At 39.5% G+C, this 13116-nt stretch overlaps 2 protein-coding genes across 2 annotated transcripts; both read right to left on the bottom strand.

The window, feature by feature from the left end:
• Positions 1 to 449: 449 nt before the first annotated feature.
• LOC310950246 (zymogen granule membrane protein 16-like) lies at positions 450 to 5160 on the bottom strand. Its single transcript, XM_083917946.1, has 6 exons — positions 5129 to 5160; positions 4446 to 4524; positions 4170 to 4302; positions 3683 to 3782; positions 2053 to 2142; positions 450 to 957 (listed from the first exon to the last, which is right to left on the bottom strand). The coding sequence occupies exons 2-6, from the start codon at positions 4510 to 4512 to the stop codon at positions 817 to 819; spliced, it is 531 nt and encodes a 176-aa protein (XP_083774072.1). The 5' UTR covers positions 4513 to 4524; positions 5129 to 5160; the 3' UTR covers positions 450 to 816.
• A 4935-nt stretch (positions 5161 to 10095) lies between these two features.
• Positions 10096 to 12638, bottom strand: LOC310950484 (zymogen granule membrane protein 16-like). The gene is made up of 6 exons (XM_083918319.1): positions 12590 to 12638; positions 12276 to 12339; positions 11973 to 12108; positions 11684 to 11783; positions 11207 to 11296; positions 10096 to 10774 (listed from the first exon to the last, which is right to left on the bottom strand). Exons 2-6 carry the CDS (start codon positions 12322 to 12324, stop codon positions 10634 to 10636), a joined length of 516 nt encoding a protein of 171 aa, XP_083774445.1. The 5' UTR covers positions 12325 to 12339; positions 12590 to 12638; the 3' UTR covers positions 10096 to 10633.
• Positions 12639 to 13116: the final 478 nt, after the last annotated feature.

The following is a 13116-nucleotide window of genomic DNA, read 5'->3' as shown; positions in this document are numbered from 1 at the left end:
GTGTCTGATGGAACACTGAAAATATTTGCAGCATGTTTGTTGTTGTCTGTTTGAGTTGTCACACTCTGCTGTACGTAATACTGAGCAGTCAGCTGTGTATCCTTTATTTCATGTAAATCTGAGTTTTGGCTCATCTTATCTCTGGTGTGGGAAAAACAATACAGGATACAGAACACACGAATGAGACATTGAGTTCATACTTGGACCAAATTCTGAATTTTTTAAATCTTTCGTATTTCAAATGTGTTTCTTCATGTTTCTTCATTTTATTTTGTTTATTCATGTTGTATAATAACTACAAAGTCACAAGAGGAAAAAAAGTAGTAAAATAAAATAAAATAGTACTTTACATGAAATACAGTGTTGCAACAGATTTTAATATGGCTCAGCGTAAACATTTCTACAAGCATTAAGCAAATGCAGAAAACATCAAATTGTCATTTGTATGATCTTTTATTATCCCTACAGCTTTATGATATATGATGATAGCAAGTGCAATAAACACTGTTTTGTTTCCTTCAATGCTACAGATTTGCAAAATGCTTCTACTTAGAAAAAACAAATATCTCCTTCATACTGTATTAGTCATGGAAAAGTATAATCCAAAAGTGCACATTTAATAGAGCCTGTGTAGTTTATCTTCATTAGTCACCATTATTTATGCTGTTTCTGATTTGTTAATAAATCATTGTTCCATAGAAACACTTTTACAGAGATATTGATTCAGAAAGTGGTATAATATCACCCAGCACTACACTCAATCCTTTCTAAATAGAAACATATAGGTTGATCATTATACATCAGTATTTCAGTTTGTTAGCTGGTGTAGGTGCTGTTGTCCTGATCCGCGTAGACTCCCCAGTGAGCTGCAACCGCAATAATCCCTGCAGAATTGACACGCCCACTCAGCAACTTGAGCTCTGCTTCCTGGTGTGTCGGGTAGAAGTTGAAGGAGCTCTGTAACACAACACAATAGTTAGTATAAGACCGTAAGCCTCTTTTAACTCCTCTCCATTACATTTCAGAGACAAATATTATATGTTTTACTTTACTATCTGACAGATTAAGTTCATTTATACTTTTTTTGTACAAATAAAACATATGAAAAACTTACAAAGTATGTTTTTTTTGTCCTGAATTAAACAAATGAAAAGTTTACACAAGTACAGCTGAAACACTAGTAGTCGATCTATTTGCTGACTGACAGAAAATTACTGGCGACTATTTTCATGTAAAAAAAAACTTTCATGGTTGCAGCTTAACAAATGTGAATTTGTTGATTTGCTTAATTTACTTTTAATCATTTATTTATTATTGCTATCATTTTTATGAATAATTTTTTTTTAACAGTAAAATCCTGCTTTTAAATGAATGCATGAGTAATAATCACAGGCGTCGTTTATTCTGGGGACACTGGGGACACTGCCACCACTTTTTGAAATGGGCAATTTTGTCCCCATCACTTTTTATAAGTATATATTTTTTAAAATGCTCTAAAAATAGCATGTGGCAATGATGACAATGGACAATTTATTGATGAGAGAGGATGAGTCTCATTAGTCACTTTCCCATGGTTATTTGACCATGGGCATTGATAGCAGAAGTGTGACAGAAGAGACGTTAAAGTTAGCATGAACATGCTAAAGAAAAAACAAAAGGATAGAAGGATGTGCTACCTCGGAAAAACAAATCAAGTAACTCATCTGGAGAAATACCTCGCAACCAGGACCTAAGTATGGATTATAATGTTGTATGACTGTTTCAACATTGTTATGGGGAGACATTAGAAAAAGTGTCCCACCACTTTTCAAAACAAAGACACCCATGGTAATAATAATCTACAATCTATTGATATAACATATAATAATATACATTTTGTTATTTTGCTTTTAATAATTTAAGTAGCCTAACTTAGGAGTAATTTTACCTACGTACATTTTTCAGTGCAGGAACTTTATTTGTAAGAGTGTATTTTTTTTAAAGTGTGGTATTAGTACTTTTACTTCCACCACTGAATAATTGTAAGAAAAAGAAATGGTAAAAGATAATTACATAATTTGGGTAGCCGACGACGAGAGAGCGCCCTCTGGAGGTCACAAATATCAGCTGGTAGATGTAGTTGGTGTGGAATTTCCCAGAGACCTGAAATATTGTGACAGAGCACATTAACAACAAAGAAACAGGGTTGGTACATTTGGTTGGTCTTCGGTGAGTAAACATACTGATATTTATCATTATAATTATTACTATTTTACATGATGACAGATGAATGGCATCATATGAATTGCAGAAGGCTACATTACTTAGTTAAAAGAAAACTACTACTACTACTAATATTCCCTGGACATATAGCCTATGATTAAATATGTGTATAATAATAATAATAATAATAATAATAATAAACAATAATAATCAAAATGATACATCTATAAATTTTAATGAATATAACATCACATTGTCTCATCGAACTGTTTTCAAAGTATTTCTGATACTACTACGAGGGCGTATTAGGGCCAGTATGAAAAACAATTGAAAAACAAACCGGGGGGGGGGGGGGGTTCTTATAATTTAAGAAAAAAGTAATTCATTTATGGGTAAAGGGTAGCAGATTTATGAGATAAAGAGTTGCAAATCTACGAGAAAAAAGTCAGGAAAATAGTGTTTTGTTTTAGACCTCTTGTGTTTTTTTTACACTCCCTGTTGAACTACATTGCTTCAGGACCATGTACGATGTCTACAACAATTAAACTCAGAAAAATACATTTATTAAATAAAATACTGTGTTTTGAAGTTAAGAAAGAATGAAGAATGCGTACAAGGTGCGATGATGTCATGCATGATATGAAGCCATGTTTGGTAGAGATGCTGGTTTGTGTAAAATAGCAGCGGTGGATGAGTGACTGCATTTCCTACACCTTTATGCTCCACCCTTTGGTTAGATAGGGTATGTTGATCTGTAACAGCAGATTCAGAGCTGTCATGCTTCACAGTGTGCCAGTATGCTGTACAAAAAATACGCAGCTCTTAAGTAACAGACTGACTAGTGTATTACTTTACCAACCTACAACAAACGATGCTATTTTTTGCATTTGATACCTTATCAATAAACCTGTTCAACAGGCATAAACATGCAGAAAAGTCTGCTCTGTCTAAATCTAGTCTCTCATCCATCGTTGTTATTTTACAAACACACACAGTGGTAAGACGAAAGCTGTCTTGTAAACGAACTACAAACCAGCCTCTCTACCAAAGGGGGCTACTTATTCTGCATGATGTCGTCGACCTTGTAGGCATTCTTCATTCTTTCTTAACTTCAAAATACTGTTTTTCCCAAGTTTATAGTAAGCTACACAGCATATGGCAGGGTTATGTGGTGATCCTTAAGCAATGTAGTTCAACAGGGAGTGTAAAACAAAACACTAGAGGTGCAAAACAAAACAGTATTTTAATGACTTTTTTTTCTCATAAATCTACTACTTTTTTTGTTGATTTGCCACTTTTAATTTCATAAATCTGCTGCTTTTTTCCTCGGGAATATTTGTGACTTTTCTCAAACAATTATCCAGCAACCCCTGGATCAGTATTTGTATTTTTTTTTTCATATGTGGCCCTAATACGCTGTCATACAGACTTCCCCTGGCACAAAACAAAGTAAGATTTTAGTTACAATGAAATATCTGACCTGAACAATAGTCTCTCCATCCAATAGTTCCAGTGTATGTGTACGGCCAACTTCGCGACCAATCCTTGCAGACCAAATGAAACCGTAGCGCACCTGGATACTGCAAGACAGACAGAGAAATAAAGAATATAGCAGCAGGGAACTGGTCCACCTCATTTAATAATAGAAATTAAAGCCACATACAGAATATATTTTTCATGGGTGAAAATCTTAGGCCCCAGGCGCTCTCATTCAGCAATGTTCATTAAATAACTACGTATAGAAAACCACCATATCACTGTTTTCAGGCTCTGTGCAGCTCAAGGACAGACCAAAAGAAAGATTGTAAGAAGAATAAATGACCAATGCCTGCTCTTCCAAATAATGTCAGACCACCTTCAACCTAAAACAGAAAATAGATGACCCCCCACTTTTTTAAGCCCCTCTCCCCCTTAACCATTTATGTACATTCTTTAATGCATTTAGACAAGAAGGAGAACAGACTGACCCGCTGATGTAGCTGCTGGATCCTGCTTCCCAGACCTTGATTGCTGTGATCCTTCCGTCTCCTCCTGCAGTGGAGAAGGAATTGCCACTAGCACCCCCAACAGCAGGAGAGAAGGAGTAGTAACTCGTGGGAACTGTAGAGGTAAAACAAAGTTATTATGTGATGGAAAAGAGGAGGATACTGCCTCTTAACTCAGATTGACTTAACCATCTATATACGAAGTGTAAAAAGTATAAAATTAGTATTAAAGACTCAACACATGGATTCAAATCTTACCAGCGAGGCTGCTGGTGCAGAGCACAGCAAAGAACAGGTATGAGAACATTTTGGTGTGTGAAGGCATCCAGAGACAACGCTGCAATCAGAAACCAACAAACATGGTATCATCATCATCATCATCATCATCATCATCATCATCATCATCATCATCATCATCATCATCATCATCATCATCATCATCATCATCAACATTTCACTAGAAATGAAACCAACTTTTTCTTTTTTTTTTTAGGTTAATATTTTTATTAGGAGGCAAAACACATTAGAGCAGGGTCCAATGTTATCATTACATTGAGTATCACATCACATCCACATCACAATTGAAAATATATTTTTAATTTTATTCTTGTTCATATTTTGTATTTTATATTTTATCTTATTTTTAGTACTTCTGATTGCTTTGTACCGCTGCTACAATGACCTTATTTCCCCTCGGGGATAATAAAGTTATCTATCTATCTATAAACATACCGATAAAATACTGTGCATCATGATAAACGAGCAGTAACAATTCTTTTGATGCAGTAAGAATTTCCACTTGACTAAAAAAAAGTATAAATAATGAAAATAAAATACTTTGAATTCATATAGCCACAGTAATATGCTGGTTAATAAAGTTGATCAAATGTAAAAGGAGTTATATTCCACAAAAACCTGCAAATAAAGATGTAGAAATATACCTGATCTCCTGAAACCAGCTTGAGTCCTGAGGAAAGGCTGAAACAACACTGTGACACTTACATTTATACAGTTTATACCTGTACCTTCCTCCCCTTACCACACACACACACACACACACACACACACACACACACACACACACACACCTAAAATTCCTACTTGACAGACTAAGCTGGACAAAAGAGTAGGCGTATGGTTCAGAGAGTTTGAATTGAACCAGGAAAATTAAAATATTTTTGAAGCAGATAGTTACACCACTTGCGGGAAAGGAAGTCATATCTGTGACACTTAAACCAGTTTGTAAACCCCATATCTCTTTACTGTAATCTGTGTTTCATAAGTACCTACCTCATTAAGTTCAAATAAGTAGAGCTTTCTGATAAATGTGCCTTTAAAACCTGTGTAACTTTGTTTTTGATTAAGTTTGAGTCACTAAATTCTTCTTGAGCTTAGAATAGTAGTTGGCAGGGAAATTTCACTTTAAGGTCCATTAAGTAGCTGTTCTCGAGCTTTTGGTCTTTAGCGGCAAATTTACCCAGTTGTCGGAGTGTGTCCGCTTTCTTTGCAAAAATATAATTTTAAAAATACAAAGAAATATAGAAATATAAAAACAGAAATAAGTATGTTTTTTTGGTTATTATATTATATTATTGGATAATCCTTACATGCTTCCTATTGTGGATCCGAACCCTTAGGTGTGTCAGAGAGAAGACAAAATATGTTTCTTTATCATACCTTTTTTTTCATTGTGTTCAAAGTCATTATAAGGTGGAAGGTTGAACTATTGTATTTTCCTATGCATTGGCCTATGCTGAGAAAAATAAACTAATAAATAAAGTTTTTAAAAATGACCATTATATTTGACAAAGTTCTTCCTGTTTTGTCATTGAAATAGAAAATATAGATAATGGATATTTTTTAATTAGTTGGAATATCTGTCAAACCAGCAGAAGTTTAACATCCTTCTTCTGTTAAAGATGAGTGGAAAGTCCCACAGCATTGTTTTAACTGGTTCTACTGGAATAACCATTCTTTTGGGAAACACGGATGTCACACACTTCTCGACAACAAAACTTCCAGCTTTTGGATTTGGCCATGATACTGTTTGTACCCCATGAGCTGATAAAATGTTAAACTTATATTGCATATCACAATTCACAGGAGCAGAACAGAGCGTGTTAGGTTAATTGATGACTCTAAATTGCCCGTAGGTGTGAATGGTTGTCTGTCTCTGTTTGTCTCTATTTGCCCTGTGATAGACTGGCGTCCTGTCCAGGGTGTACCCCGCCTCACGCCCAATGTCAGCTGGGATCGGCACAAGCCCCCCACGACCCCGATAGGGGTCGAGCAGTTGAAGATGAATGAGTGACAATTCACATAAATTTAGATAGAACTTCATTCATCCTCACTCACACATCACTCATCTTCAACCGCTTATCCGGGGTCGGGTCGCGGGGGCAGCAGCTCTAGCACCCCAAACTTCTCTTCTCTTTCTCCTGAGGCGTTCCCAGGCCAGTGTGGAGATATAATCTCTCCACCTGGTCCTGGGTCTCCCTGAGGCCTCCTCCCAGCTGGACGTGCCTGGAACACCTCCCTAGGGAGGCGCCCAGGGGGCATCCTTACTAGATGCCCGAATCACCTCAAATGGCTCCTTTCAACGCAAAGGAGCAGCGGCTCTACTCCGAGTTCCTCATGGATGGCTGAACTTCTCACCCTATCTTTAAGGGAGACTCCGGCCACCGTCCTGAGAAAAAACATTTCGGCCGCTTGTACATGCAACCTCATTCTTTCGGTCATGACCCAGCTTCCATGACCATAGGTGAGGGTAGGAACAAAGATTGACAGATAGATCGAGAGCTTTGCTTTCCAACTCAGCTCTCTTTTCGTCAAGGTGCGGTAGAGTGACTGAAATACAGCCCCCACTGCTCCGATTCTCCGGCCAAACTCACGCTCCATAGTCCCCTCACTCGTGAACATGATCCCGAGATACTTGAACTCCTTCACTTGGGGTAAGAACTCATTCCCTATTCTTCATGTTGAGAGCCATGGCCTCAGATTTAGAGGTGCTGATCCTCATCCTAGCTGTTTCACACTCGGCTTTGAACCAATCAAGTGAGTGCTGAAGGTCACTGACCGACGATGCGATCAGGATCATCTGCAAAAGGAGAGACGAGATCCTCATCCCACTGAACTGCAACTCCCCACCACGACTATGCCCCGATATCAAAATCTGTAATCTATAACAAATCTGACTTACTGCCGAGAATCCGGACACAGCTCTCGCTTTGGGTGTACAGAGATCGGATGGCCCACAGAAGTGACCCCCTCACCCCATACTCCTGCAGCACCTCCCACAATATCTCCCGGGGGACCCGGTCATATGCCTTATCCAGATCCACAAAGCACATGTAGGCTGGATGGGCATACTCCCAGGCCCCCTCCAGGATCCTTGCGAGAGTGAAGAGCTGGTCCATTGTTCCACATCCAGGACGTAATGCGCATTGTTCCTCTTCAATCTAAGGTTTGACTCTAGGTCACCAGCGTCCCGTCCTTACTGTAAACAGCTTGGACGGTTCCCCGTTTCCCCTCCTGAGGTGTCGAATGGTTTTCCAGAAGCACCTTGGTGCCGCCCGAAAGGCCTTCTCCATGACTTCTCCGAACTCCTCCCACACCCGCTGCTTTGCCTCTGACACAGCAGAGGCTGCAACCTTTCTGGCCCGTCAGTACCTTGCAACTGCCTCTGGAGTCTACTGGGATAACATATCCCGGAAGGCCTCCTTCTTCAGTCGGACAGTTTTCCTGACCACCGGTGTTCACCACGGTGTTCAAGGGTTACCGCCCCTTGAGGCACCTAAGACCGTGAGGCCACAGCTCACTGCTGCAGCCTCAGCAATGGAAGCTTTGAACATTGCCCACTCTGGTTCAATGCCCCCAACCTCCACAGGGATGGCAGAAAAGCTCTGCCAGAGGTGTGAGTTGAAGATCTCTTGGACAGGGGCCTCCTCCAGACGTTCCCAATTCAACCGCACTACTCGTTTGGGCTTACCTGGTCTGTCCAGAATCTTCCCCCATCCTCTGACCCAACTCATCTCAAGATGGTGATCAGTTGACAGCTCTGCCCCTCTCTTCACTCGAGTGTCCAAAACATACGGCCTCAGATCAGATGTATCAGATGATACGATCACAAAATCGATCATTGACCTTTTGCCTAGGGTGCTCTGGTACCACGTACACTTATGAGCATCCTTATGTTCGAACATGGTGTTAGATATAGACTATCCGTGACTAGCACAGAAGCGGACCATGAATGGAGTGTGGACTAGTGGTTGGAGAGGTGCCAGTTCATCTCCTAAGCACTGCCGAGGTGCTGTTGAGCAAGGCACCGAACCCTCTCGCTCTGACATCTCTCCATGAATTGTGTGTGTATTTCGGGCCAGTGTGTGTGTGTAACATGAAATGCTGGAGCTGGTCCCAGCTGACATTGGGCGTGAGGCTGGGTACACCCTGAACAGGACACCAGTCTATCGCAGGGAACATAGAGACAAACAGAGACAGACAACCGTTCACACTCACATTCACACCTACGGGCAATTTAGAGTCATCAATTAACCTAACACCTGCATGTCTTTGGACTGTGGGAGGAAGCCGAAGAACAGGGAGAACATGCAAACTCCACACAGAAGGGCCCCAGCCAGGAGGCGAATTAGGAACCCTCTTGCTGTCAGGCGACAGTGCTAACCACCACACCACTGTGCTGCCCCCGTGGGGAACAGTCGCATATAAATCAAAATAAATAATCGTACTTGAACATGTGCATCCATGCTTTACTAAAGCCAGGGCCTTGGCATGGAGGTTTGCCGTGCCTCGGCATGGAATAGTTGTACTCACACTAGTCATACAAACTAGTCTTTGGCCGTCATTCGTGCTTCGGCACGGTGTGAATGACAAGTGTGAGCGCGCCTAAAAATGGATCACCAAGACTTCATGGCAAATCAAGGAAGAGAAAAAAAAGACCCTGCCCGGAGGAAGCCTGGAGCCCCCGTCTGGAGCCATACGTGGGCTCGTCGGTGAGTGTCTGGTGGCTGGGTGTTCCACAGAGCCCGGCTGGGCACAGCCTGAAGAAGCTGTGTGGCACCTCCTCTCTCTCTGTTCTGCGGGCCCACCACTCACAGGAAGATCTGCTGTATTGTTTGTGCATATGCACCAAAAAGCAGCCCAGAGTATTCACCTTCTTGGAGTCCCCGAAAGGAGTCTTTAGGGGACTCTGTAGTTCTTCATCTTCAACGCCCATGGGGGCAATGATGGAGACACCTGAAGAGGCGTGATTGGAAGGAACAGCCTCCCTTATCTAAACCTGAGTGGTCGTTTGTTATAAGACTTCTGTGCTAGGCATGGATTGTTTATAAGGACCACCATATCCAAACATAAGGATGCTCATGAGTGTATGTGGGGTGAGGGGGTCACTTCTCAGGACCATCCAGTCTCTGTACACTCAATGCCAGAGCTGCGTCTGGATTCTTGGCAGTAAGTCAGATTTGTTCTCAGTGGGGGTTGGCCTCCACCAGGGCTTTGCTTTTCTGACAACACTGTGCTATGCAGGGAGCAGTTACCTGAGCTACTGTGCCTGGAAGACCACAGAAGAAGGATAAAAGTCTTGTTACTTTTTGATTGAAGGCATCATTTTTCAGACTTTCTCTGAGGGTCGTGTCTTATGGAACACTGAAAATATTTGCAGCATGTTTGTTGTTGTCTGTTTGAGTTGTCACACTCTGCTGTACGTAATACTGAGCAGTCAGCTGTGTATCCTTTATTTCATGTAAATCTGAGTTTTGGCTCATCTTATCTCTGGTGTGGGAAAAACAATACAGGATACAGAACACACGAATGAGACATTGAGTTCATACTTGGACCAAATTCTGAATTTTTTAAATCTTTAGTATTTCAAATGTGTTTCTTCATGTTTCTTCATTTTATTTTGTTTATTCATGTTGTATAATAACTACAAAGTCACAAGAGGAAAAAAAGTAGTAAAATAAAATAAAATAGTACTTTACATGAAATACAGTGTTGCAACAGATTTTAATATGGCTCAGCGTAAACATTTCTACAAGCATTAAGCAAATGCAGAAAACATCAAATTGTCATTTGTATGATCTTTTGTTATCCCTACAGCTTTATGATATATGATGATAGCAAGTGCAATAAACACTGTTTTGTTTCCTTCAATGCTACAGATTTGCAAAACAGAGAAAAAAAATCCCCTTCATATGATTCATGGAAAAGTATAATCCATAACGTGCACATTTAGTAGAGCCTAGGTAGTTTATCTTCATTAGTCACCATTATTTGTGCTGTTTCTGATTTGTTAATAAATCATTGTTCCATAGAAACACTTTTACAGAGATATTGATTCAGAAAGTGGTATAATATCACCCAGCACTACACTTAATCCTTTCTAAATAGAAACATATAGGTTGATCATTATACATCAGTATTTCAGTTTGTTAGCTGGTGTAGGTGCTGTTGTCCTGATCCGCGTAGACTCCCCAGTGAGCTGCAACCGCAATAATCCCTGCAGAATTGACACGGCCACTCAGCAACTTGAGCTCTGCTTCCTGGTGTGTCGGGTAGAAGTTGAAGGATCTCTGTAACACAACACAAACGTTAATACATGACCATGTCTATCATATTGAGAATTGCAATGGTGGAATGTAAGTACTCTACTTGTAATTCACTTAAAGCTTTTCTTTTGATTCCACTTATTACTTCTCCTCCATTACATCTCAGTGACAAATATTATATTTATTTACTTCACCATCTGACACCTTTAGTTAGTTTAGTTGTATTTTTTTTTTTTTTTGTTTTTACAAATAAAACATGAAGAGCTTATAAAGTATATATATTTTGATGAATTAAACAACTCAGCACTTTACAAGTACGGCTGAGAAACACTAACTAAGAAACATATTCAATGCAGGAACTTAATTTATAAGAGAATATTTTTAAAGTGTGGTATTAGCTATTTTACTTCCACCACTGGAGAATTGTTACAAACAGAAATGGTAAAAGATAATTACATAATTGGGCTGGCCGACGACGAGAGAGCGCCCTCTAGAGGTCACAAATATCAGCTGGTAGATGTAGTTGGTGTGGAATTTCCCAGAGACCTGAAATATTGTGACAGAGCACATTAACAACAAGGAAACACAGTTGGTACATTTCCTTGGTCTACGGTGAGTAAGCCAACGATGACAGATGAATGGTGTCATATGAATTGCAAGCTAGATTGCTCATTTAAAAGGAAAATACTATTACTACTAATTTCCCCTGGACATTTAGCCTATGATTAGATATGTGAACAATAATAATGATAATAATAAAAATAAAATAGCTATAACTGTTAATGAATATTCACATTGTCTTATTAAACGATTTAAATTATGTTTAAAGTAAATCAAAAGTTTATTTTATTCCCAAGATTTTCTGATGCTCTTAGCAGACTTCCCCTGGCACGAAAACCAAAGTAAGATTTTAGTTACAATGAAATATCTGACCTGAACAATAGTCTCTCCATCAAATAGTTCCAGTTTATGTGTACTGCCAACTTCGCGACCAATCCTTGCAGACCAAATGAAACCGTAGCGCACCTGGATACTGCAAGACAGACAGAGAAATAAAGAATAAAGCAGCAGGGAACTGGTCCACCTCATTTAATAATAGAAATTAAAGCCACATACAGAATTCAAATTGGTGTACCACCATAAAGTTGCAAATAAATAATTTCCTCTCCCCCTTAATCATTTCAGTCCCTACTCATTTAGACAAGAAGGAGAACAGACTGACCCGCTGATGTAGCTGCTGGATCCTGCTTCCCAGACCTTGATTGCTGTGATCCTTCCGTCTCCTCCTGCAGTGGAGAAGGAATTGCCACTAGTCGTACCCCCAACAGCAGGAGAGAAGGAGTAGTAACTGATGGGAACTGTTGAGGTAAAACAAAGTTATTATGTGATGGAAAAGAGAAAGCTACTGCCTCTTAACTCAGATTGACTTAATCATCTATATACAAAGATCTGATTAGAAGCTAAAAGTTTGTGTAAAACGTATGAAACTAGTATTAAAGACTCAACACATGGATTCAAATCTTACCAGCGAGGCTTCTGGTGCAGAGCACAGCAAAGAACAGGTAGGAAAACATTCTGGTGTGTGAACGCTGCAATCAGAAACCAACATATCAAACATAATATCATCAACATCATCATCACCATTTCAAATTAAACCAATTTCTTTTTTTGCAGTAAGCAGCAAGAAATTACCAAAAAACTGTATAAATAATGGTAATAATATCATTAGAATTGAAATAGCCACAGTAATATGCTAATGAATAAAGTTGGTCAAATGTAAAAGCAGTGACGGTATATTCCACATAGTTAAAACCTGCAAATACAGATGTTGAAACACACCTAAAGTCTAGATCTCCTGAAACCATGTCCTGAGGATGAAAAGATTCTGTGACACTGGCATTTATAACGACAGTGTGAGTGCGCCCTTAGGTACCTTTACCTCCCTCCCCCTTACCACACACACACACACACACACACACACACACACACACACACACACACACACACACACACACACACACACACACACACACACACACACACACCTCTAACATTCCTAGATGTCAGTAAATGGCAGCTGAACAATAGAGTAGAAGTATGTTTCCGAGAGCTTGATCTGAACCAGGAAAATGAAAATATTTTTGACATCTGTGGTTTACTAACCACCGGAACCAGTTTGTAAACTCCAGTATCTCTTAACAGTAATCAGTGTTTCATAAATTCCCAGATAGGCTTTATTAGCAGATTTACTCACTCTCAAAAATGTAATTTTATAAATGCAAAGAAATATAATTACAACAGAATTAAGGACGTTTTTGGTCATCATAGTTCTGCTTTTTTGTTATTATTGGATAAACCTTGCATGC

Source organism: Echiichthys vipera (assembly GCF_963691815.1).
Source record: "Echiichthys vipera genome assembly, chromosome: 8".
In the NCBI taxonomy this organism is placed as follows: Eukaryota; Metazoa; Chordata; class Actinopteri; order Perciformes; family Trachinidae; genus Echiichthys; species Echiichthys vipera.
The sequence above is the reverse complement of the archived record's forward strand: the minus strand, read 5'-3'. Positions and strand labels throughout refer to the sequence as shown.